Source organism: Theropithecus gelada, chromosome 6 (assembly GCF_003255815.1).
Source record: "Theropithecus gelada isolate Dixy chromosome 6, Tgel_1.0, whole genome shotgun sequence".
Lineage (NCBI taxonomy): Eukaryota > Metazoa > Chordata > Mammalia > Primates > Cercopithecidae > Theropithecus > Theropithecus gelada.
Window position 1 is genome coordinate 107,316,000 of NC_037673.1, and position 26,676 is coordinate 107,342,675.

At 37.4% G+C, this 26,676-nt stretch overlaps 1 protein-coding gene across 7 annotated transcripts; it reads right to left on the reverse strand.

The window, feature by feature from the left end:
• Nucleotides 1-589: 589 nt before the first annotated feature.
• On the reverse strand, nucleotides 590-17,268 carry STARD4 (StAR related lipid transfer domain containing 4). Of its 7 annotated transcripts, XM_025389044.1 has the most exons (7): nucleotides 17,052-17,265; nucleotides 12,165-12,278; nucleotides 11,167-11,216; nucleotides 9,871-9,899; nucleotides 6,527-6,653; nucleotides 5,568-5,682; nucleotides 590-4,677 (listed from the first exon to the last, which is right to left on the reverse strand). In XM_025389044.1, the coding sequence occupies exons 5-7, from the start codon at nucleotides 6,560-6,562 to the stop codon at nucleotides 4,457-4,459; spliced, it is 372 nt and encodes a 123-aa protein (XP_025244829.1). In that variant the 5' UTR covers nucleotides 6,563-6,653; nucleotides 9,871-9,899; nucleotides 11,167-11,216; nucleotides 12,165-12,278; nucleotides 17,052-17,265; the 3' UTR covers nucleotides 590-4,456. The 7 variants fall into 7 exon arrangements, with proteins under 7 accessions (XP_025244829.1, XP_025244825.1, XP_025244826.1 ...); XM_025389040.1 differs by lacking the exon at nucleotides 9,871-9,899 and having other exon boundaries at nucleotides 17,052-17,268; XM_025389041.1 differs by lacking the exon at nucleotides 9,871-9,899 and having other exon boundaries at nucleotides 17,058-17,265.
• Between the last annotated feature and the right edge of the window lie 9,408 nt (nucleotides 17,269-26,676).

Genomic DNA, 26,676 nt, shown 5'->3' on the forward strand with positions numbered 1-26,676 from the left:
ATCACATTCATTAGGGTTACCTAATCAACTCTCAAAGCTTTTAGAACCATTATCTCAGAGGTTAGGATTTTAACGTCTGAATTTTAGGGGAACACAAATATTCAAACCATAGTACCAGATGTTTTATTAAATGAGGAAAATAACTCCCTGCTTCATAGTCATATTTTCTATGACGTACTTCCCACAGCATCCCTAGCTGCCTTATAAGATAACATAGATAGTGGGTGTCCTTGTAATCACTTTTTAGTTTTTTTCAATTCCAAACAAAATATCATAATTCCTAATCAAGGTAACACAATTATTTCAACATGTGTACAATAAATCCTGTCCATAATTTACAAAGGCAGAATATATTCATTATTCGTTCTGAATACATAATAGCAAATAAAGACTCAGCAGTATTGTATAATAGCTAATATTATATGAGACACTGGCAGGAGAGATCAGCATGTGTGTTGTTAACTTGATTTTCCAGGTTTATATTTTCCTTTTGTAAGAATTCAGGAAGTTAAATGACATACTTTAAATTCAGGCATATGAAACTAAATAGTACTTAATGTTAAATTACAAAGATAATACCAATGACCAATTTTAAGAGTGTCTACAAATTTTTATTTTTATACCAATTTAAAAATAAATACATATTTTATAGATACTAATACATATTAGTTTAATAAATATTCTAGTTTTACATATTGGTTCACAAAAGAATTATATAAACTTCTTAAAAATAAAATCTATACTATAGCTTTTATTGAACTGCAAGAGATGAATTTTAATATTTATACATGTAAAATCTGTAAAAACAATACAATAATTTAAAAATTACAGTTCCAACTTCCTGTTTTTTGAAATTATTCTGATGTTTCTTCTACACTCAAGTCCCAACCTTCTCTACTTCTGGAAGTTGAATAAGAAACACATGGAAGATACACCAGGCAGGCAATTATACAACACAGGTTCTAAGGGAAACCTGATCAAGTCCCTTAGCTTCTCTGGTTCTGTTGATTTCTCTACAGGGTGGGCATCACTACAGTTCCATTTAATTAAAATAAACTGGATTTAAACAAGTGATTCTAAGGATGGTAGTACACTCTTGAGAAAAGAGGTAAAGCTTTTATCTGTATGAAAGGCAATTACTCAGACCTAAAAGCTCAATAGACAATTAAGGGCTTAAATTGGCCAATGTTTCCCAATCTTCTCCAGATACAACTTCAATTACATAGTTTTTTAGCTTGAGATATTAACTGAATTCAACATGATTGTTGATAAAATGCCCTTAGTTTAAAAAAGGAAGAGGAGGTGGAAGGGAGGGGACGGAAAAAAATTCCATTAACTAGGGGATATTTTACAGACAGAAATCTACAATTTCAAATATATCCAACCTGAAAGAACACTGAAATAAAGAGATTTTTAACATTTACAAGCTCCCTAGTACTTTAGCAATTTATATTATAGATTAGTTAACTACAGAATACTAGATTCTCATTATTTTTTCTGAGTACTGTTTAAACTTTAAGGGTTAACTAAGAGTTATCAACACAAACTAATATTTCATGCAAAAGTATCACTTTTATAACAATCTTTTTCTTGTATGAAACTAATTTCCTTAAAAAATAGCTACTACGTACTGAAAACAGTATTATACCAAATATTTCCTACATACACAAGCTTCTAATACATACCACCTATCAGCTACAGAAAACAGTCAACCATTTAACAAGAAGGCAGATTATATTCTTTCATTTTACCAACTGCCATATCAAAAATTACTTATCTTTAAAGGAAAATATTTTCTGGCAATAATTTTATTTCATTGACAACCGATTTATAGCTAAAGTTTAGATGTCCTATTTATCAAGCAATGAAGGCTCTAGAGACTAGAAAATATTTCCACTTAAGATATTATTCCATATTATTGTCTATTTCATCTTACTACAAGACAAATTAATAAATATGCTATAGGACTGTGCTATTCATTCAACACAGTATCTACTGGCCTCATGTGGCTAATGAGCACTTAAAATGTGGCTTGCCCAAATTTGTAAAATGCATACCAGATTTCAAAAAATTAGTACAAGAAACAATACAAACTATCATAGTAAATCTTTATATCGATTGCATGTTAAAATGATAACATTTTGGATGTACTGAGTTAAATAAAATATTAAAATTAACTTCAGCTGTTTAATGTTTTAATATGGCTTCTAGTTTTAAATTAAATATATCACTTACATTATTGTTCTATCCTACAGCATTGCTATAGAAGCAGTAGACTCAATTATTTATGTTAATATCCATCCCAACCCACATCATTAAGCTTTTATATCATTATAGTATGAGATAACATATTTAATACATGATCATAAGATTCCTGAGCTTAGAATCATGAACACCTCCACTCTTCAAAATGAAACCAAACAAAACCTGCTGTCATTATCCTGGCAACAGTGATAAACTTTAGATTTGTGTTAGGTATGAGTCTGCAAAAAAGACAAAAGGAATCTTTTGGAATGATGGAAATGTTCTAAATCCAGATTGTGTTGATGGCTGCACAGTTCTACATACGTATTTTAAAAATCACTGAATTAGATACTTAAAATGGGTAAATTATATAATATGTAAATTAATATTAATAAAGCTGTTTTTGTTTTTTTAAAGTATACAGCTAGAGTCCAGCAGATCTAAGGGGCCATCTAGAAGCTGCACATACATTTTAGGTGATTCAAACATAATTTTTAAATTCATCATTCTTACATTGAAAATGTTTCCATGAGGGTAATTTTACCTAGAGTGGGTCCATGTTTAACAGTGAATTATGTAATTATTTATTGGAGGTATATGTTGATAAGGACAAAGACAGCGCTAGAGTAGAGATAGTGGGCAGTTACTTGCTTTTAGGGACATCCAGTTCAGGAAATAATAGCCCTTATAGTAATGTATACTATCTTGTCACAAATCCCTTACTCAAGTTAGGCACCTTTGGAATTTCACCATCCTAGATAGAACAGTAGAATATGAGACTTCCTACTCCATACTAATAAAAACAAATGAAAAAAATAGATGAAGTCAAAACTAACATTTACCAATTTCCATGGAAACTGAAACTAAACTGAGTTTTCTTTCACTATTGCAGAACAAAAAGAAAAAAGGAGCAGAAATCTAGTAATTCAAAAGTACCTTCAATTTAGAAAAGGATACTGGTAAATTAATAAACCATTAAGAATATAGAATCCTTTGTGCATTCCTTCTGTCAGATCTTGACCAATCTAGATACTATGAGATAATTCACCATGAACATTATGCTGCTGCCACCTTTTGTTTTTTGAAATCTATCATCGCCAGTGGCAAAAAATAAAAACAAAAGCAAAAAACAGCTTCACTGTTCCACTTTGTCAAAATGGGTATGAAGAACTATGATTTATTCTTTCTTTACACTCAAGAAAATATAATAAAGTAAAACACAGATCAAACTGTCATGTACTTGAAACACTATATACCTTTGTGCATTTCATGTCTTGTTTAGCATGTATTTCAGGGCTCACTTTACCCATATTAACAACAACAAAACAGTAGACACAGGAATGCTAACACATAAACAACTAACATTAAACACTGAAATGGATTTCGAGATGTGTGCAAGTACACAAAAAGATAAATATATACAAAGATTTGCCTGGACACCTGAATTGCCTCAAGTTCTCATTTTAGAAGAAAACTAGATGGAGAGTTCAAAACCCAAAGTCATTTAGAATGTGAAAATCATTTAGAAATTCTCATTTAAGGCACCCACAGAATTAGGGGACCCACAATACTCAATTCTAATCATTATAAAATGATATCTAGGCACTTGGATAAATCTAAGAATGTATTTGTTCTAGTTACAGACTGATACTTTTAAGAGTCCAAGATAAGTCTTGGACATCAATTAAATTCCACATTTTAAATTGGGGCCAGGCACAGTGGCTCACGCTTACAATCCCAACACTTTGGGAGGCTGAGGTGGGGAATCGCTTGAGGCCAGGAGTTCAAGACCAGCCTGGGCAACATAGTGTGACCACATCTCTACAAAAAATTAAACAAAAATTAGCCATGCATGGTGGCGTGCACCTGTATTGCCAGCTATTCAGGAGGCCGAGGTAGAATAACCCCTTTAACCCCTTGAGTGATCAGATCAAAGCTGCAGTGAGCTGTGATCATACCACTGCCTTCCAGCATGGGCAACAGAGTGAGATCCTGTCTCAAAATTAAAAGAAAAAAGAAAGAAAAGAAAATGCCCCCTCTTAGATAGCTATTTACTTTAGGAATAAAACCAAACATTGTACCAGTAAACCAAAAACATTTCAAATTTTTCTACCGGCTATGCAGAAGAGTGGAATCAATGATTTTTTACAGGCCATGTAGCTGAGAGAAAGAGTTGATCCATAGTACTACAAGTTTGAATGTATTTTGCCTATCATAAAGCTTTTCGTAAATCACCATAGAAGTTGGTTAAAGTGCTTGCCATGGCTGTATCTACCGCAGACTGAGGAATCATCCCACGCAGATCTGTCTGAATATATCCTGTCAAAAGACTCTGGTTTGGGTTGTCCTTAAGTGGAACACAAAACCAACCACAGGGATGGTTATATCCTCGAACAAATTCTGGTCTCTTTTCATCCCAGTCAAGACTTATTCCTATAAGACAATTTTTAAAATAGCACTATTAATAGCAATAACTGACATAAAACTCTCATTTAAAAATATTACCAGAATTCTTTTTTAAATATGTATTCTTATCCATACAGATGAAAATTAAATCCCAAAGTGACCATGGCAGAATGAAGAAGAGACTTACCAAGGAGGATTCTGACAAGGGGTTGACAGATAGGTAATGGGGAAACTTTTAATCCCTTCAGAATACATGACATCATATCATCTTAGTACTCCTTGGAAGCTACAAATCTGGCTGTAGTACCCAGGCCTTGAGGTGCCAATAATCGAATCCATGGTACTGCAACTATTCCCCACAGCGACTACCATATTATACTTTGGTACTAGTTACTTAAGAATAAACAAGTAGATGTTTACTTACAACTGCTAACTTAAGTATATATTATATACAAAATAATATTAATTTACCTATAGGTAGGTTTTAGAAAACAGGAGCCTTCCAATGGCAGTATTTTTAATCTTGAAAAATACAACACAGCTCAAGGAAGGAAGAATATTCTAAGACATACCAAATCTAGTTTTTCTATGTATATGACCAAGAAACTGTTTTCTGAGAGTGGCTTAGAAGAAAATCCATTTCTAGAATCCTTTCTTAGAGGCAGTCATGTGATCCACATTTGCTACCTCTGACCTAGAGGATACTGTGTAACTGGGAACAAAAACTTATCAGAAAGATTTCAAAACCCTTTTGATATTGTTATTTTACTCCCTAGAGTTTAGCATTTGCAAAAAAAATGTTAGCGATTACAGAGTTAGAGTTGAAAATATATCTCACAAGGAAAGAAACATCTAGCCTAGAAAACACAAATATTTAAACCATACTGAAAAAAAGCATAACATGTTGAGATTATTACCACAAGATAAAAGCCCTTCTTTATAGCCCACAGTGTAGGAGAAATCAACAAATTCTCTTGGGGAAATTATATTCCAAAGCTGACCAGCAGTAGTGTAACGCATCACACAGCAATTCTGAAAAAGAAGAGGTAAGACACGTGTTATTACTATAGGAAACACACATAGCTTCATATATCATAAACTTATCTCTGGAAAGAAACTTTTATTTAAAATGTTTCATAATTATAATAATTCTTACACTGATTCTGACAGGTCTATATCTCTATTCTAAATCACACTGCTGTTGGATGGCCATGAAGAAGATACATAATCAAAATACAGAGGTGCAAGTTATCCAGTATCCAAATTTCTAATCAAATGCAGTTGTCTTTTATTCTATGTAACATTCCACATGGAACTAGGGAATGTAGACTGTTTCAGTTTTAAGATCAAATCCACAAATACTTCTGACTACAACATCAAACATTTTAATTAAAAAATTCAAGCATTAAGCAATGAATTAATAAAAGTAGAAACAGAGCAGGTCATTTTGGCTACATAATTTTAGAATATTTAAGGTGGCATTTTTATCTTTGGTCATTGATGTTGGCTTAGTATTAATGGAAAAGCTGCACATATTCACCTAGAAACCTAAACATGATGGTGGTGTTTTCAGAATTTTAGCTTTCAGAATCTTAACTAAAGTTTTACAATTAAGGATGCTGAATATGCTTTTAAGCAGCAAGGGTATAGCTACCATGGAAAACAAACTCAGTCTAACACTCATTAATTAGTATGAGGAAACACAAACTTTTTAAGAGGCAGCATGGGACTCCCCTGTGATATCTTTGTTGTGACTGCTATTCTCAAAGCAATGAATATAAGTGTGTACAAATGCTCATGCTCACATGCTCTGGCTCACTCACGCTCTCTCTCATGCGCATACACACAGTCTAAAGTAATGCTTCTAAATAGATACCTCTTCAAAGTTCTCCAGAATATCCAAAGAAGTCATCAAGCTGTCCCAATCCAAACGACACGGCCCTGGGCGTATATGGTCTATTATACTATTGACAAGGTCATCTATAACACCTTGGGCTTTGTAGCTGGAGAAAAAAAGTTTAAGTTAATTGCTGTTACAATAAAAAATTTCAGCATACCCTTATAGTGACAGCTAACTTTGAAAGTAAGGATAAAAATTAGGCCGGGTAGGGTGGCTCACGTCTGTAATCCCAGCATTCTGGGAGGTTGAGGCAGGTGGATCACCTGAGGTCAGGAGTTTGAGACCAGCCTGACCAACGTGGCAAAACTCTGTCTCTAGTAAAATTACAAAAAGTAGCCAGGCATGGTGGCATGCACCTGTAGTCCCAGCTACTTGGGAGGCTGAGGCAGGAGAATCGCTTGAACCCTGGAGGTGGAGGTTGCAGTGAGCCAAGATCATGCCACTGCACTCCAGCCTAGGCGACAGAGTGAGACTCCATCTCAAAAAAAATAAAATAAAAATTAATTAATTAAGGGTGGTCCAGGCATGGTGGCTCACACCTGTAATCCCAGCACTTTGGGAGGGCAAGGCGGGCAGATCATCTGAGGTCAGGAGTTTGAGACCAGCCTGACCAACATGGAAAAACCGAGTCTCTACTAAAAATACAAAATTAGCCAGGCATGGTGGCTCATGCCAGTAATCCCAGCTACTTGGGAGGCTAAGCAGGAGAATCGCTTGAACCTGGGAGGCAAAAGTGGTGAGCCGAGATTGCGTCACTGCACTCCAGCCTGGGCAACAAGAGCGAAACTCCGTCTCAAAAAAAAAAAAAAAAAATTAATAAAGGTTTTTATTTTTTTTCTAAAGGGAATAAATTCCAATAACTTTTCTGATAAGTTATGTTCTACCAATTATTTTTATTAGCATGCACCCTTTGTCCTCAAATCTAGTAAGAGAACTGAAGGCTACACTATATGTCATAATGAAAATAATAAAGTTCCTTCATGCTATAGCATAGACAAAAACAGTCTATAGAATGCCATAAGCTTTCCGTTTATTTTTATATTCTTTCCTCAGTTATCATCTGACATATTAATACATGAATATTTTTACCCTGACTTTTAAAAACTTTTTATTAGGAACAGAGAAATAGGCCAATAGAACAGAACACCAAGGAACTGACTCATAAATATGTCAGAACTTGACATATTTCAAAGGTGGCATCACTTATCAGTCGGGAAAAATGTGCAATCATAAATGGTGTGCCTAGATTCAATAGTTATCCTTATGGAAAAAATAAAACTTAGATTCCTATTTCCACCACTCATAATAATTTTCAGATAAATTAAATATCTGTGTAAAACATGTAAAATGGGCCAGGTGCAGTGGCTCATGCCTGTAATCCCAGCACTTTGGGAGGCCGAGGTGGGCGGATCACGAGGTCAGGAGATCGAGACCATCTACTAAAAATACAAAAATTAGCTGGGCCTGGTGGCGCGTGCCTGTAGTCCTAGCTACTCGGGAGGCTGAGGCAGGAGAATAGCTTGAACCAGGGAGTCAGAGGTTGCAGTAAGTCAAGACTGAGCCACTGCACTCCAGCCTGGTGACAGAGTGCGACTCTGTCTCATAAAAACGACGACAACAACAACAAAAACATAAAATGAAAAACTTTAAAATGTTGAGAAAAATATACAAGATACCACTTTTGTGACCTCAGAGTACAGGGGGATTTCTTGAATATGTAAAACACAGAAAAACACAAATAATACAAAAGATCAACTAAAATTAAAAACACGCATACCACACAAGAAAAAATAAGTCATTTTTTAAAACTAGCCACAGACTGGGAGAAGATAGTGTAACACATATAAACAGGGAATGATTATGCAGGATATATGAATAACTCCTATAAACCAATGAGAAAAAGAAAATCCAAAGAAACGATGGGCAAAGGATTGACCGATGGTAAGATTGACCTGAAATGTCAAGAAGTATACAAAAGATTTCAACTTCACTAGTAATCAAGTAAATACTAACAAGAACAATCTGATTAAAACCCCTCAGACTGACAGAGATTAAAAGCTCGTAGGCTGGGCGCGGTGGCTCAAGCCTGTAATCCCAGCACTTTGGGAGGCCGAGACGGGCGGATCACGAGGTCAGGAGATCGAGACCATCCTGGCGAACACAGTGAAACCCGGTCTCTACTAAAAAATACAAAAAACTAGCCCGGCGAGGTGGCGGGCGCCTGTAGTCCCAGCTACTCGGGAGGCTGAGGCAGGAGAATGGCGTAAACCCGGGAGGTGGAGCTTGCAGTGAGCTGAGATCCGGCCACTGCACTCCAGCCTGGGCGACAGAGCGAGACTCCGTCTCAAAAAAAAAAAAAAAAAAAAAAAAAAAAAAACTCGTTAAGTAGTAAATGGAGGGGGATGAGAATCCTTAAACTGCTACTTTAGAGAGCAAGTTGGTAGTATCTAGTAAGGTTGGAAGATATACATCCCCAAGACCCAAAGAAAATTACACATGTGTGCACGAAGATATATATACCAAGAGGTTTACTATAGCATTGTACTTTATAGAGAAACATTGACAACAGCCTAAAAATCTATCAATAGGTGAAGCTACAAACATAGATAAAAACATTGTGGTATATTCACATAGAGGGAAAATAATAGATTTACATATAACAATATGGCTAAATCCTGAAAACATAATATTTAATTAAAAAAAGGCAAATTACTAAATTAAATATGTACATACAAACACATATACATGAATATAAAAAACACACCAAATAATGCTTTTATATATATATAAATATGTGGTCAAAGTATGAAACAGGAACAATACACATAACTTCAGGACAGCAGTTACCTCTGGGGATGAAAGAAAGGAGATGAAATAAGAAATTAGCTTCAGCTCTATCAATACTTTTTTTTTTTTTTTAGCATTTGAAGCTATTTAATCATTTTATAATAACTCAAGCCAAACTTGTATTATCTCCCTCACCATAAATCTGCTCTCCCATCTTGTATTCTTTAACTTGGGATAGTTGGAGGTAATACAAATTAATCTAGTCAAATTAGAAAATCTTAGATTCAACAATGGCTCTTCTTCTTCTCTTAACCCCATTTTTCCATAGTCAGAACGAATCAGTCACTACGTTTTTATCAGGATTTCCTAAATGTAAAGTACTTAGAAAAATATTTGGCTCTCAATAAATGTTGGTTATCGTTGCCACCACCATTGCTATCAATAAATCTTTCACATTCATTTGTCCTTTTTGACTTCCATGTTACTGCCTCAGTTAGAGCACTCTGTGTCCAACTCAACACATCAGGTCCTACCTCTTTTGATCATATATCCCTTTAAGAATCTGAAAAAAAAAATCACCAGTGTTTCTCATATGTGTTTATGTGGTAGATATGCAATTCCTTCTGCCTAGAACAAGAACCCTTTCATTCCTTAAGAAATATTTATTCTTCCCTTAAGTGTTAGCTCAAACATTAGTTCTCCATGAGTCTTTTCAGATCTCCAAGCATAAAGCTTCCCTTGGCACATTTGACACTTTCAACCCTCACTGGGAATTACTAATTTAAAGAATTAACTTCCATACTTGCTTACAATGCTTAATCCAACTCCAATTTCCCTGTCCTCACCATAAATAGTATAAAATTCATCTTTCTGAAAATACTATCTTTGACATTATACTTCAGAACATCCTGTATATACTAAGAAGGTCCAGCAGTTTTATTTTGAAAAATGGCTGAGTCTTAAGGATGTGACATTCTACTCCAAGTATGCAAGGCGATTGTGTCTACAAGCTTTAAAAAACAATATATTATTTTCTTATGTTATTAAATAATCTTCAAAAATGTGGTTTTTAAAGGCTATATCATATTCTATCACAGATATTTCATACCGAATCGTCTCCTACTATTGATTATTCAGGTTTATAATTTTTAATATTATAAATAATGCTGTGATAGAAGAACAAGTACTTAAATCACTGTTATCTTGCTGATAAATTCTTCAAGATAAGTTCCTAGGATAAAACGTTCTACAGCACTGAGTAAATGTAGAATTTTAGAAGGGTCATATTTACAATGCTAAGAAATTCAGATTTTAGCAGCCATTTTAGATCATTATTTATGACCTCCTCACCACCAACTCAGTCCACAAAGGACATGGACATTTTTAAGGCTCTGAATTCATAAGCCCAATTTGCTTTCCAGAATGTTAAAAAAAATCGCCAGGCATGGTGGCTCAAGCACTTTGGGAGGCCAAGGTGGGTGGATCACGAGGTCAGGAGTTCAAGTCAGCCTGGCCAAGATGGTGAAACCCCATCTCTACTAAAAACCACAAAAAAAAATTAGCCAGGTGCAGTGGCAGGTGCCTTAATCCCAACTACTTGGGAAGCTGAGGCAGGAGAATCGCTTGAACCCAGGAGGCAGAGGTTGCAGTGAGCCGAGATCGTGCCACTGCACTCCAGCCTGGGTGACAGAGTGAGACTCTGTCTCAAAAAGAAAAAAGTTAAAAAACTCTTAAAAAGCTAAATCTTACTAGCAATGACTACTTAGTGACAATGCATATAAGTTTCGAAATGTCTTAAGAGCTACATAAATTTATAAAAAGGTACTCACAGATATCCATTAAATTCTTCTGAGGGTTTTCTCCAAACAGTTACATCTTTCTAGAAAAATAAAAACATTATATGGTAATAATTACATGGGTGGAACCCTAGACACAAAACTGATAATTTTATAAATCTAGAGAATTTGTCTCTGCATTACAATCAAACTTCAGTACATTTTCAGAATACATAAAAGTCATCTACACCATAAAAGGATTTGTATTTGAATTGCTTCTGTATTCTGAAGTTCTTCACACTGCACTTAAATTACAGACCTCCAAAAAATATTTTCAGTAGTATGTAATGAGATCCAAACATTGTAAGATTCAATGATGGCACTATCTTAGTCCTATCTTATCTATTTATCATTACTGATACATTCATACTCTAACACTAGGAACACTACTTCATTCTGAAATTGTTTATAACTTTTAAAAAATTAAACAATTCACATTTATTATGAAAGTGTTACCATGAATTGGTCCCTACGTTTTTTCCTCATCATTTCCCAAGTAATTCTGAATATCAGAATAGCTAGAGCACTTAACTAGAAGTGTCCTGGGTTCCAGAATTGGTTCTAGCAACATTCAACCCACCCATGTAATAGTTTGGGCAAGTCATATTAGTAAAAAGGAATACTAAGTAGCTACCTTCATAGGCTTTTTGATATATGAAATTCTTCCAACCTATCAAGTACTACACTTTCTTAAATTGATAATGATACATTTTATTTGCTGACTTAAGAAGCTGTTCTTTAGGTCTAGTTGCCATGAGCCTATTCTCCTGTCTAATATCCAAAGAGCTAATGAAAGCAGTATAGGATTACTACTGATATATTTCTTCCTTTGTGTGACATTAGACCATCAACTTTATTAGCTCAATTATTTATCTTGCATATCCATCCAAAGTAAGGTCTTTGTCCATATCGTTCCATTTAATTTTAAAAGTCATCAACCAATTCATTAGATAGAAGATATACCCCAAATGTAAGTAATTGAACTAATTTACCGTTTTCTTAGCAACTCGCCACTTATCTTCTTCAATGCTATGGTACTGGATGAGAGTGTTTTTAAGTTTAGTCGCAAAAGAAGCAACATCAGACAGGCCTTCCATTACTTCTCTCTGTTATGGAGACCAAGATTAGCATCAGCAACCACCACAGTTTGAGGCAATAGACCAGTGGGTCTCAAATCTGGCTTCACAATATAATAACCTACCAGAGCTATAAAAGATAGCTACCCTCACCCCAAATCAACTAATCACAATCTCTGAGAGTAGGACCTGGGCATAGTTTTTTTCTAATTGCTCCCAAGATGAATAACCCATAGCCAGAGGTGAGAATTACATACTTTTTACAATTAAAATCACTCATATACAAAAGTAAAAGGGAAGTCAGAAGGAGGGGGAAGGGATTGTATCTCTCTTATATATATGTTGTTAACTCTCAGACATTTACCTGCAGTCCTCATTGTTCCAATGAGCTCAAAACATCCCAGATCCAGAAGCCTACTTAAAGCTTCAAGCCTAAATGGAATCTCTTGCCTCCCCTGGCTTTCCTCAATTTGCCACAGTTTTCCTCATTTTAACAATTTACTATTAAAATGGCAACTGAGCCCAAATTCTCAAGTCAAAAGGCTTGGAATTGACCTTAATAGGAATAGGTTCCTTTTAACACCATCATACCTCATTGTCTACAGTGTTCTAGTCCTACTGGTTTTCTTTCTGTCCCTCAAACAGGCTAGCTTATCAGTGACTTGGGGTCTAGATCCCAAATCTTAGCATCACTGATAACAATGTAATGTAAATTTCAGTTTAAACCTCCTATCCTTCATAAAGCCTTCTGGAAGTTACCATTAACATCTTTATTTTCTTCATAGTGCTTATCATTATCAAACAATATAATAACTTATTTATAGGTGTGTGATTCTACTCTTTGACCACCTCATTCCTAACTAATAGCATAGAGGTCCTTGTCTTATTTATCGCTATATCTCCACCACCTAGAACACTGCCTGGCACATAGCAGGCCCTTATTTTGTTGATGTGTTACTGCCTCAAAACAAGAATTACTTGGTCTTTGTCTTCTTTTGGTGCCAGGGCACCAATTTCTTAGGATAATTCCTACTTTTCACTATTCTATCTCTACTCCTTCCATCTTCAGTAAAAGGCTAAAGAAGAAAAGAGTTTTAGGGGTAAAGTTGCCCATTACAGAACCATCAAATTGCTGGAAAGGAGGTCAAGAAAACATCTAAATGAAAGCTCAAGCCTCACCCTCTATGGGAATAAGGCTGCAGTTGTCAACTACGGATGCACGCATTAGAATCACCTTTTTATACTTTGTACTAGTTGTTGCTGTTTTCAGGTGTTACATTTTAGGGCCCAGTGCCAAATAGTCTGATTCAGTGGCTTTGTTCTGGAATGGGCCTCAGAAATGTAGGTCCTTTAAAATAGTCTCACTAATTATTCTGTTGTCTAGCCAGGGATCAGAACTAAGTGATCTAAAAATTAAAGTGACAGAAATAAATTAAGGTTGTAGCCAATATTTAAATACCACTAATTAGAGCATATAAGCCATTAAAATTTATAAATACTACAATTATGTAGAAACATGGGAAAGTACACAAAGAAAATTCAATATACCCTTTAGGACCTATATAAGTGATGCAAAATATATAATAAGTATAGATCCAATCCACGGATGAAAAGTTGATGAGCTCATTCAAAAAGTCTCTCATTCAAGAATGTACCCAATTTCCATTCAAGAGGCTGTCAACTTGACAGCCAGTACAATGACTTTATTCAAGAGTATGCCATAAACAAGCAGAAGTTCTTGCAGAAGGCTTGTAAAAGAGATTTAATTTATCTATTACTGGGATTACTATAATTAAATATATTCTTCAAACCCAAAGGTCACCTGCTAGGTTCCTGTGGTTGGCAGATAAGAGTATTCAAAAGTTTTGATAGAAATCAAAGGTGAAATGGAAAGTTATTATTATCATAAGCAAACATTATCATTGGGCAAATCCAGCGCACAGAAAGTTACCTAGAAAGCTACCTAGAAGAGATGAGAATCTGCAACTTTAAGGTACTTGGCTTAGTAATCATTCATTCATACTGATCAGTATAAAGTTCCATCTCCTTACTATAGCTTACAGGTTCTTTTATAATGTGGCATATTTTCATTACTTCATTTCCACTTATCTTTCTTGGACTCCCCTGAACCTGGGTTAGTTCTGCCTCCAATATTTTCTGACAGCAACTCTATACTGTAATTACTCACTTGTTATCTTCTCCCATTTAACTGTAAAATCTTTGGGGGGCAGGAAATGTGGCTTCTTCAATATTATTCTCCTTATGTCTAGCATTCAGTAAGAACACAGTGAATAAAAAATGGAAAAATGTATAGACAATAAGCTACTATTCTCACTTATGGAAGGCCTCAAGATATCTAAAGTATGCCCATTTACACAAGTCCTAGAGCTTCTGAATAACTAAAACTTCCATTACCATAATGAAACACAATTTCTCAAGGAGGTCTACTATTAAATATTTATCAAGCATCTATTATATACCAGATCCTAGAACTACAGAAACAGATGGAATCCACTTTCTACTCTCAAAGTTGACTTATTCTACCCTTAAGCTTTTACAGAAATAACAACAAAAACTAAAACATTAAAAAATTCTATTAATAGTCTTTTTAAGAGTGATGCAGTGGGAGGTAGGAAAGGAAAAGAAAGAAGTACAAAATCAGAAAGTTCTCTCTCTCTGATTAAATATGTCCAGCAAAGTATTTAACCAGGCAGTTAAGTCTTGCATGGATTATTTTCATCAAGATTAAGTCCATAATGAAATAATGGTTGCCATCAAAATTGCTACCTCTGTGTAAACAGGCATAATTGAGCATCTCTCAAAATATTAATATATTCTAGAAACAAGAGGGCTAGGGGGAGAATATTGGGTTATCAAGGTCTTGGCTCTCTCTCCTAATATAACAGGGTACTGAAATTAATTGAGAGGAAAACACCTAATTTGCCCTCCTGTAATCTCCAACTGTGGAGAATGTCAGGAAAATGTTTTAAATACCATTCTGAACTTCCTTTTACTAATTCAGCCTTTTATTCCCTTACCTCAACCTTATATCAAGAAATTATCCAACTCTAACATTTACATGTCAGTGAGAACAGGCACCACTTAACCTTATCAGAATGTAATACTCTTGTCAGTCCCATGGCCAAACGCTGAGTAATGTCCACCTCCATGTTCTTCCTTTAAACTAACCTTTTTGTTCATGTTTTCTATGTCCATGTTTTTGAAGCGATCACTAGTGGTGACAGTGGCTGCCATCATAGGGATGGCAGCTGTCTCAAGTTAAAACTTTTCTTGAGGCCATCTATCAGCACCATAGTCTTGACCAATCCAACTCCAATTACTTTAAACTATCTGTCACAGTGAGATGGCATAGGTTCTATTTTAAATATGGAACATAATAAAACATTTAACCTCTAATATAAAGTGAATGCCATAAAAATCTGTTGGACTTTTGTAGTATGACTAAGTCAGAATTCACTTGTTAAAGAAATGCAGGTATCAGAACGGTCTAACCTTGCATTACGTGATTAATATGGTTTTCACTTCCAGGAACAGCTTCAGTTTAACATGCCATGGACTTTCCCCAATGTCGTACAAACCAAAGCTTTGTAAATTAAATTATATTTTTTTAATGAACATAAAAATTGCAGCATATGCTTGATTTCCAATCAATGTTGAACTGTTAAGTTTTCCAACTCAGACAAGTACAGCAGTTTCTCATTTTTTGAGACTGGCTCTGGCAGGAGCTCACTATTTAAAGAAACGCAACATGGAAGTATATTTCTACAACGTGAATAATGATCCAACTTATTGTTCAAACCCCTAATGCTCTAATACTTGATTTTAAAAAAAAACCTAATGCTCTGTACTTGATTTTAAAATATAACAATAGCTAACATTTACTGATCACTTACTACATGCTCAGTCCTGGCTGCTTTACATTGCATTATTTTATGTAATCCTCACAACAGTAAGAGTCCATCTATCATTGCCTCTGTTTCACAGAAAGGGAAAATAGCAACAGGAGGGTTGAGTCACTTGTCCAAGATCACATAGCTCACAAGTGACGGAGCCAGAATTCCAACCCAAGGCGTCTGACTTCAGAGCCTAAAGCTCTATCTTGTAAAACGGTGGAAGCTGATCACAGGCTGGAAGAGACTTCATATAAAAAACCTGGGCCCACCATGAATTTGTCAAATTTTGTCCTGGCTGCTGAACCCAAAAATCTAAGGTAATCTTTAAGTGCAAATTAGCGTAAACAATGACACTAATTTGGTGAGAAATTATATGAGTTAATACATTTAGCAGGGACCTTGGAAGCCCTGGGAAAACTTTGTCTCTTGTCATTGGCATCACCTCCGCGAAGCCTGGTGGGACGCGGCTGCCCCTGCGCTGTCTGTGCACCTCCTAAGAACCAGGAGGCGCGGTGCCCTCCAGCAAACACAACTGCCCCAAATCAGGCGAGATTACCACCGCTCCGCTCCCATTTAACAGCTGAGGACACTGAGGCCTAATGGATTCCAAGTACTTAAATAGGTGAGCGGCGTGCAGGGGCGATTTGCAAGCCCTGGGATCCTTCCAGCTCGCCCCTTCCCCTCCCTGGGGCTCAATTTTCTCTTTCATCTGCGAGGTCCACTCCCGCCCAGACGCCGGGGCCCGCCATCCCCAACGTCCACCGCGGGCTCCCTAGTTCCACGGTCTGGAGCAGGTCCAGAAGACGCACCTGGCAGGACGCCCCGGGCGCCACAGTCGCCCTCCCCACAGGCCGCCCCAATCCTGCCGCGGCTCCGTGGCTCTCCCTACCTTTACCTGAGGTGAAGTAAGGACGTGGAAGCAGCTATGGCGCGCTACCGAGCACCTCACACCGCTCTCAGCAGCACCGCTCAGCTTCCCGGCCCTCCGAGGCGCAGGCGACAGCAGCCAACACGTAAGTCACCGCTGGTCGCAGCCAACTGGAAGGCACCCAGCGCCTCAGGGCCAGGCGGGCCGAGCCCCCCAGCCCCGCCCCCTGACCCGAACCTTGGAGCTCCCGGGGGCTGGGAGGAGGTGGCCGGAACAACGTGCTCTTGCTCGGATTGGCTGACGCGGGAGCGTGTGGCGGGCTGATTGGTCGCCGATAAATGGAATGATTCCGCGTGGGTAAGGGCTGGCCCGAGCCGCGCCAGGGTTCCCTGGACGTCTGGCATTGCCTGCAGGTTTGGATTGGTTGGGTTGTCCTGTGAGCACTTAATTGTGAAAGAATTTTGTCGGCAGTAAACCGACTGGGAGAAATTGAAACTGAAGGCGAATTGAAGGATCACAGTGAGGGATAAGACTGGTCCAAATTCTTCCCGCTTGGGTTATCCTAGTGTCACACAACTACGCTACTCCTCCCAGGACTAAAAGTCAAGTAAGAAAAAGCGCCCATGCAGAGGAGGACGAGCTCTCTGCCTCCTGCTTAGCCTGACTCACCACTGAGAGAGCTGGGAAGGAAAACGCATATAAACGAAAGTCACTGCCACTGTGTGAATTGACCTTTAGCCAAATGTGTTTGTGTGTGTGTGTGTTTCCACCCTCAGAGTTTAGAGGGCAACCTTAGAAGTAGAGAAAAGGAGGGGGTGTGACAAGTGGATTTAGCAACTGCACAGTGTTGGAGTTTCCATCTACTCGAAGATGAGAAACATTTCTTCCAGTGGCTGTGAAGTCACCCATCTGATGGGATGCTTGGCAAACAGTGAATTTCTTCCTTTGCTAGAGTAGCTATGATGCACTGATTAGCGAGGCTTGGTTTGTCTGCAAATTGCAGTTACTAAGATAGGTAGTTTGAGAACCAAAAGCAGGAAAGAATGCAGTGCTACACCATTAGTGATTTCTCATAGACCTGCAACGAAAATAAATAATACTCCATAAATTTTTAAGTCGGCGTCACCAAAAGAATTACCAAATACTACTTGCTAGTTATTATTGGCTGATTTTTTTTTTACCTTCATCGTTTATATGTAAAATAATTTGTTTTATAATTTCATGTGACATAATAGAAGAGTTCTTCGTGTGTTGTAAAGCTCCTTTCACTTGGGAATTGTTGGCCAATTATTGAGATTCTTTGGATGGATGGATGAATACTTAGATAAATAATTTGAAATGGTTGGGGAAAAGTGCTTTGTAATTAAGTCGTACATACTTAATATCTCATTGAATCCTCTTAACAGCCCCCTAAGGTAGGTGTGTTTTAAAGGCGGGGAGCCTCATACGTAAATCTTAAGGCAAGTTGCTTAATTACCGAGTGGAGAAACTGGATTTGGCTGAGGTCCGCTGGACTCTGAAACTGGGCTCTTAGTCTCTATAAAATTCAGATGGTGCTTGATAGTTCTTTGTGAAGGCACCTGTGGAGACCACTGGGACCAGAAATGAAAGGCCTAATTCCTACTGTGAGGGTTTACACAGCTTTAATGGTAGAGAGGAATAAGTCCACATATCTATTTCAAGAAAGTGAAAAAGTTGTAAAATAGAGAGGAATAAGTCCACATATCTATTTCAAGAAAGTGAAAAAGTTGTATCTCTCATTATTAGGATTCAGTTCTGGATACTTTGCTCAACAGTCTATATTCTCTTGCAGGATGCTGTAAAACATGTTTAAAATAAAATCAACTTGGCTTTTTTTTTTTTTGGACGGCAGAAGTCATTACATCCCACTTAGGCCCCCATGGGATTTCTTGTCTTCCATCCAGTTTCTGGGAGTTTTTTGTTTCTTTTGCTTTTGTTCTTCATCTGTTGACATTTTTCTTGGTTAGAATGAAGTTTGGGTAATTGAAAACCACTCTATATCAAAGTGGAAATCTAACAGCAATGCTGCAGATTCAGAAATACATAAATAAATATATCATCTGGAGCTATTTTTGAGGGTTTACTATGGTCCAAACACAGTGCTAAGCATTTTACATTTTACAGCAATGCCTAGTAATAGGCATGTACTATTACTATTTTCATTATACACGTGAGAGAACTGTAGTATGTAAGGCAACAGATCTCCCCTACAAATAGTTTGAAAATGGGAAAATAAGATCTCCGTCTAGAATTCAAATATAGAAGAGGCATATAATGAATTTGATCAGCTAAATGGAAACTTACCCTAAAGAGACAAAACAACTGCCCTGCGAAGTCCTGACTATAATCTGACTGAATATAGTAAAACATCTTAAGAAAGAATTTTTAAGAAGAAAAACATTTAAAACTTCCAAAACACAGATAATATATCCACAATTCCTAACCTGGGCAATAAATCTAGACGTAAGCAAACCAAAAACACACTCACAAATATCCCCTACTACTTGAAAATTTCTAAGAATCTGTCCCCAAACACATTGGTTTAAGAGAAAAATCAAACATTACATGCTGAAGAATATTAATAAAAATATTTTAAAATATTTATAACAATAAAAATAAAAAACACTATATATCAAAGCCAGATAATAGAACAAATTTCAATTCAGGAAAATTCATAGCCTTAATTTAATTCGACAAATATTTATTAGTTGTTTGCTACCTGTACCAAGGACTGTGGGTATACTATATCTTAACTGAGAGCTATTTATTTGCTAATAGAAGAAACTCAACCTGAATTAAGCTAAAAAAAAAAAAAAGTGTTAAAAGGACATAGAAATATAAAAAGTTGATACTCAAAGTCGGGGCCACAGACCAGCAGCATTGGTATCACCTGGGAGCTTATCAGCATTACAGACTCTTATGCCCTAATCTACTGAATCAGAATCTACCTTTTTAAACGACACCTGGATGATTTTATGCACATTAAATATTGAGGCCAGGCATGGTGACTCATGTCTGTAACCCCAGCAGTTTGGGAGGCCAAGGCAGGTAGATCACTTGAAGTGCCCAGACCAGCCTGGGCAACATGGTGAAACCCCCTCTCTAATAAAAATACGAAACTTAGTCAGGCATGGTTGGTGTACGCCTACAGTCCCAGTTAATCGGGTGACAGAGAGACCCTGTCTCAAAACAAAAAAAAAAAAAAAAAAAAAAAATTGAGAAGCACTATTACAGAGCACAAAGCTCTGACTTACAGCTAAGCCTCAAAATGATTGAAGCCAGAACTTAGCCACCAAGAACTAAGACTGTACAAATTCATTGAACTGTACATTTAAAATGTGTGCACTTCATTGTAAATTATACCTCAATTAAAAAGAAAAAGAATCAACCAAGAAGTTAGAGAAAAACATCAGAAGGAATGAATTAAGAAATAACAAAAAATTGGGAAAAATGGAAAGCAAAGAAACAATAGAATTAATTTTAAAACTACATCATATGGGGGCTGATAGGTGCAGCAGAGCGCCATGGCACATGTTTACCTATGCAACAAACTGAACATCCTGCACATGTATCCTGGAACTTTAAATTTGAAAAAAATGCATCACATGATTTTCTCCCCCTGTTGGGGATTGGTTTAACTATAATAAAATGGGCAAATAAACAGTCTAATAGAGAAGAGGAAATGGCAGAGGGAAAAAAAGCCAAGGAATTATGACTAAGAAAGGGGAGGAAATCATAATTAAAGAGTAAATTAAAATAGTCTTTGTGAACTAACAAATTAAATCTAGGTGAAATGGATACTACTTCTAAGGAAATACAAATCACCAAAATTGATACAAGAAGAATTTTGAGTTAAGAAGTCTAATAAACTTGTAAAAATAAAAACTATGAGAATATTAGGGAAAAACTATGACTAAGAAAAGAACCAGAGGATTCCACATGATGATTTTCAACTCCCAAAGAAACTAGTCATTCTGTTTCTATTAAAACTGCTTTTAGACCATAAGTTTTAAAAATCTAGTTTTTTCATAAATTGAGTATTTTACATTACTCTGATATCCAAATAAGACACTTAAAAATCTTAGTGATGTATCTTGCCATGGGGATGGTAACTGGTGTCAGACTTGTTCTCCTACCTCCTCAACTAAATTTATGGGGAAAAAAAAAAAGTAGTTTCAGACATTGAGAAACTGGCAACACAAGGTTTTCATCCCTGGAAAAGGGAAACAAATGAAGTGAACACCTATATATCTGAACCAGGAAGAGCTTGAAGTATGTTAACCACCGAAGCTTTGCAAAATGATCAAAAGGGAAAAAAAAATGAGTCTGTCACTGTCCATAATAAAAAAGGAGAATGGCATCAGCTGTGGACGAAATATGTCTCCATACCTCAGGCCGAAAACTAAATAGATCATTTATAACTGGACACAGGGCTACAATGAAAAGTGAAGGATCTTTATTTTTTGAAATGGTACTTAACTTTAATGTCAGACTAGTGAATGTGCTTTTGAGAAGCCAAATAGAACAGAGATCCATGACACATGAGTAGGAGTTTTGCTTGAGGACAAAAGACACACCTAAGCAAAGCTAATACTTTTCAGTGACTGCATTTTGGTACTGGAAAGGAAATTTGGATTCAGCCAGAATCCATATCCTGCCTTCTTCTCTTTGGGTACCAAAGGTTTCTGGAAACCAGAGACCCAGAGGTGAAATCCCACCTATCAACAAGCAAAGAGGGTCAATTCACAGTCCAAACTCAAAAATAATACCTTGAAGAAAATTATAGAAGAGACTAAAAATTTTTCATAGCCATATTTGATATTATGACTTAATATATATATTGGTTTTCATCCACAGTTCCTGCCTCGTAATTCCCTTAGCCTTTGTTACAGTCTTTTATAATGTTGGGGTGTTTTAGGCCTCAGGAACAGGCCCCAGGAAACAGCATCTCTCTCTCTCTTTCTCTGATCTCCTGGCCTCCTTTTACCTGTTCAAGGTGAGACTACAATCTGATTGTGGGTCAAAAGACCGTCATTCTAGTGAGGGTCCTCCCTTGTACTCTGGAGGAAGGACTGCTGCACAGAGAGGTCAAGAAGAATCTGAGCAGACATGTCTTGCTAGTTTTCCCCACTCAGTGTGACATCATACCCTTTTTGTCCAGTCACATTTCTACATGGTTGTCAATCATGCCTATGTAATAAAGGCTCCATAAAAACCTGAAAGGACAGGATTTAGAGAGCTTCCAAAATAGCTAAACACATGGAGGTTCCTGGAGGGTGGTGCACCCAGGGATGGCATGGAAGCTCTGTGCCCCTCCCTCCATACCTCTCCCTATGCATCTTTTCACCTGTATCCTTTCTAAGATTGTTCATATTAAACAGGTAAACGTAAGTGTTTATCTGAATTCTGTGAGCTGCTCCAGTAAATAAATCAACCCTAAAGATGGGGCTGTGGTAAACCCAACTTGAAGCCAGTAGGTCAGAAGTTCCTGAGGCTGGGACTTGAAACTGGTGTCCAGGGGGAAACAGGGGGAAGAACAGGACAGTTATGGTGACTGAGCCCTCACCCTGTGGGATCTGAAGTTATTTCCAGGTAGATAGTGTCCAGATTGAATTAAAGGACACCCAGCTGGTGTCTACTGCTTGGTGTTTGGGGAAAATCCCCACATGTGGTCACAGAAGTCTTCTGTGTTAATTGCTGTGGTGTGAGAGCAGAGAAAAATGGGTTTTCCCAGACAGCATAACGTTAGGGCCAACATGAAATTTACCTGGTTGGGATTTCCCCCAGCAAACTGAGAAGGGATTTGCACATGAGAACTTGAAAAGTTGTCATCCCAATTTATATTTACTCTTAGGTTCTGTAAAAGTGCCCAATTTTTCTTCTTGACCCAATTCCACTACAGCCATTGTGGTCCCTCCTCTTGTTTTTTGTTTTGTTTTGTTGTTGTTTTTGTTTGTTTTTTTTGTTTTTGAGATGGAGTTTTACTCTGCCACTCAGGCTGGAGGTCAGTGGCCTGATCTCAGCTCACTGCAGCCTCCGCCTCCTGGGTTCAAGCAATTCTTGCGCCTCAGGCTCCTGAGTAGCTGGGACTACAGGTACCTGCCACCATGCCTGGCTAATTTTTTGTGTTTAATAGAGACAGGATTTCACCACATTGACCAGGCTGGTCTCGAACTCCTGACTTCAGGTGATCTGCTCGCCTCAGCCTCCCAAAGTGCTGGGATTACATGTGTGAGCCACCCCACCCGCCCCTCTTGTTCTTAAGCAGCTTCATTACATTTCCAGGAGCCAGGCCAGAGAGTGAGGATGCTGCTGGTGTGCTGGGGAGGAAGTGCAGGAATATGTAGAGGACAACAGTTGTTTTCAAAAGTCCAAGATCCTATCCCCTTTATTCTGTTAATTGTACCCCAGTTTGCTTTCATGAACCACTAATTTTCCAACTACAGTTCTCAGTGATTTAGATACACTGACTGCTCTCCTACTCCAGGGCTAAGCTCAAGACCCAGGTTTGGTAAATGAGTACATTACAGCTGCTCTGGCAAGGGAATACATTCACCAATGACCAGATGACCCAGTTGGTTCAGTGAGTTTCACTCCCTGGACTATTTCTGGCAGGGAACTGTCAGCCTGTCCTGTTCAACATTTTTTTCCTTAGTTTTATCCAGGAATGTCCTGGGATAAGCTGAAAAGAGGGAGGAGGTGGGGCTTAGGGAGGAGACATCCTAGCAGCAGTTAATACAGGAAGGAGAACCTGAAATTTTTCATCGGTGGGTGTGAGAAGGCAAGGTTTCTACATTCCTCAGCAGCTCCTGCACCTGCCTGGAGCAACTTTTTGGGTATAGCCATTTAGACATAGGCAACCATTAAGAATCAGTGGATCAGCCAGGCGTGGTGGCTCATGCCTGTAATCCCAGCATTTTGGGCGGCCGAGGCAGGCAGATTGCCTGAGGTAAGGAGTTCGAGACCAGTCTGGCCAACATAAACTCTGTCTCTACTAAAAATATAAAAAAATTAGTGGGGCATGGTGGTGTGCACCTGTAATCCCAGCTACTTGATAGGCTGAGGCAGGGGAACTGCTTGAACCAGGGAGGTGGAGGTTGCAGTGAGTCGAGATCACGCTGCTATACTCCAGCCTGGGCGACAGAGCAAGACTCAGTCTCAAAAAAAAAAAAAAAAAAATCGGTGGATCAAATACTAAAATATCCATGGAACTTATATTTTCACTCACATTTTCGTGTACTCTTTTGTGCTATCTATTCTATTGTTTAACACATATGCTCAATTGTTTAAAAAAAGAAGCATACTTTTAAGAAAACTTAGGGTAACTAAATAGTAAAACACTATACTAATGTGTAGAAAATATTCATGTTATGAGATCATAATTAAAACAAATAAACTGAAACAAAAACAAGTAATTCAAAATTTACTTTTTCATATGTATCAAAGTATTTCAATGAAAGCCAATTAATATAATCCTCATAAATTATATAAACAACTGACACCAAATCCCCCATTACAGATAACATGTATCACATGCTTGATATATAGTCCAGGCATTGCTCTAAGTAGGTACTATCATGATCCCTATCTTGCATCTTAGGAAATTGAAGCTTAGAAAGCTGAAGTAGTTACCTTAAGGTCATACAGCGAATGAGTGGCAAAGGTCAGGTGTGATGCCTGTACTCTTATTCACTATACTATTCTCCCTCTGAGTACAAAATTTGTCAGGACAGAGCAGCAATAGGATAAACTAGACTAGGGCTACCTGGAACTTCCAATCGGGTGTGAGAGGCCATGCTAGTTCACAGGTCCTCATGGTATTGAAAAGAATGTCAGAAGCCAATGGATGAATCCAGCCCACAGTTGAGGCTGACAGAAAAACACAGGCTGCTTCATGTGTATCTGAGACAGTTAGTAGCAGCTTGATGTCTCCGTTATGAAGATGGGGTTATCAAAGTTACAAAAATTTCGTGTTGTGTTTCGGTTCCCAGATGGTCCAGAGAACATTGATATGTGATTTTAACGTGAAACCAAGCAGAAGAAAGTTGTTGCAAATACCAGAGTTAAACTAAGTATAGTTTGTGAAAGAATGGACTCCACAGCAGGGAAGAAAAAGATCAACTGGAGTCTACTTTTTAAGAGATCAGCAAGGTACCTCTGATGAGGTTTTTAAACATTTATTTCATGCAAGCACACTACAGTCTATGTGCCAAATTAGCACCCCCAACCTTTGTTGTAAAGAGTGTTTGGGGAATGTAGGTACACTTATCCACATATGCACTATCTATGACAGCTTTTATGCTACAATGTCATGGCTGAGAAACTGCAACAGACACTGTATGACCTGCAAAGCTGAAAATATTGCTACCTGACCCTTTCTAGAAAAATGTTGCTTACCTCTGCTCTAAAATATATTCTATAAATCTAGATTTCAGATTTAAATTTAAAGAGATAAAACCAGGCTTGGTACACATCTGAGAGCTCTTATCTATTTGGATCAAGGGTATCAGAAGGCATGGGATGGTGAATCCACTTGAGAAATAACAAGGTATAAGAGAATTCAATTGGGCCAGGATTTTTATCTTATAAAGTCAATTGCTACAGAGAATGAACTTTGTTAAACGTAAGGTTACATTTGCATATATTCTAGCTCAGAGGACGTTGTATTGCATCAGAATGAGCAAAAGCTCAAAGTGATTGAGTATCTTTGTATCTGATCTTGTATTTCTGATTGTGACAGATTTCTTTTACATATCTGATCTTGTATTTCTCATTTTTTTCTCCTGAGGAGGACACTTGTATTACACATCCTTAAGTCTGTCAATTGTTAAGGGCTCACTCTGTGCCAAAACAATCTTCAAATATTTACATTCACAATCTGACTACTTGTTCTTCAATATCTCCTTTCCCCTTTCTCTCACAGAAATAGAACCCTTGATTCTGGACATTATTGTCCAGAATGACAGACATTGCCCAGATACTCTTACAGCTACAGGGCTGAATTGACTTAGATTCTGCTAATCAGATGCGCACATGAGGGATGTGCAAGGTAGAAGTCATGCTTCTATTGCTTCTTCAGTTCTGTTCTGGGTCTCTCTGTCCCCATCCCCTGCCCTGACTCAAAATTGCATTGTGATCATGGCAGTTTTCCAGTATCTATAAGAACACCTGCACTGGTGGCCCAACTCTATTGTATTGTGTTTCTTTAGCCCTCCAGATAATTCTCTAAGCCATAACAAAACCTGTACTAAATCCTTTTTTGAATTGATTCTGTACTCTACAAACAAACTCTGAACAACACAAAACTGAGAATTTAGAAGTAGGGTGCTGCCCTAAAATATATTAATGCACATTTCATTGTCTTAGCAGTCCAGGCAGTAGATGGTAAGAACAAACATAGCAGTCTGGAAAACTGGAGACCCTGGTTATTCAGTGGCAAAATACTGAACAAATTGCTGCCTAATCTACCTTGGAAAAGAGATTACATGCTTATCAAGTCTGTAGCTATAGGCTAGATCACTGGAAAAATTCAACTGATGTCAATTAGTTGCTTCTGCTACTTTCAGCAACGTTTTACAAGAGAGATTTGAACTATATCTAGATGTAGCCAGGCTGCAAGGAGGAT

Excerpts from the sequence above, each read along its gene's own strand:
- STARD4 (XM_025389040.1), bottom strand. The coding sequence starts at position 12,269 with ATGGAAGGCCTGTCTGATGTTGCTTCTTTTGCGACTAAACTTAAAAAC. Across the intron at positions 5,683-6,526 it reads TTCTGGAGAACTTTGAAGAG|AATTGCTGTGTGATGCGTTA; the intron begins GTATCTATTTAG and ends CTTCTTTTTCAG. Across the intron at positions 4,678-5,567 it reads AGAAGGGCTTTTATCTTGTG|GAATAAGTCTTGACTGGGAT; the intron begins GTAATAATCTCA and ends ATTGTCTTATAG.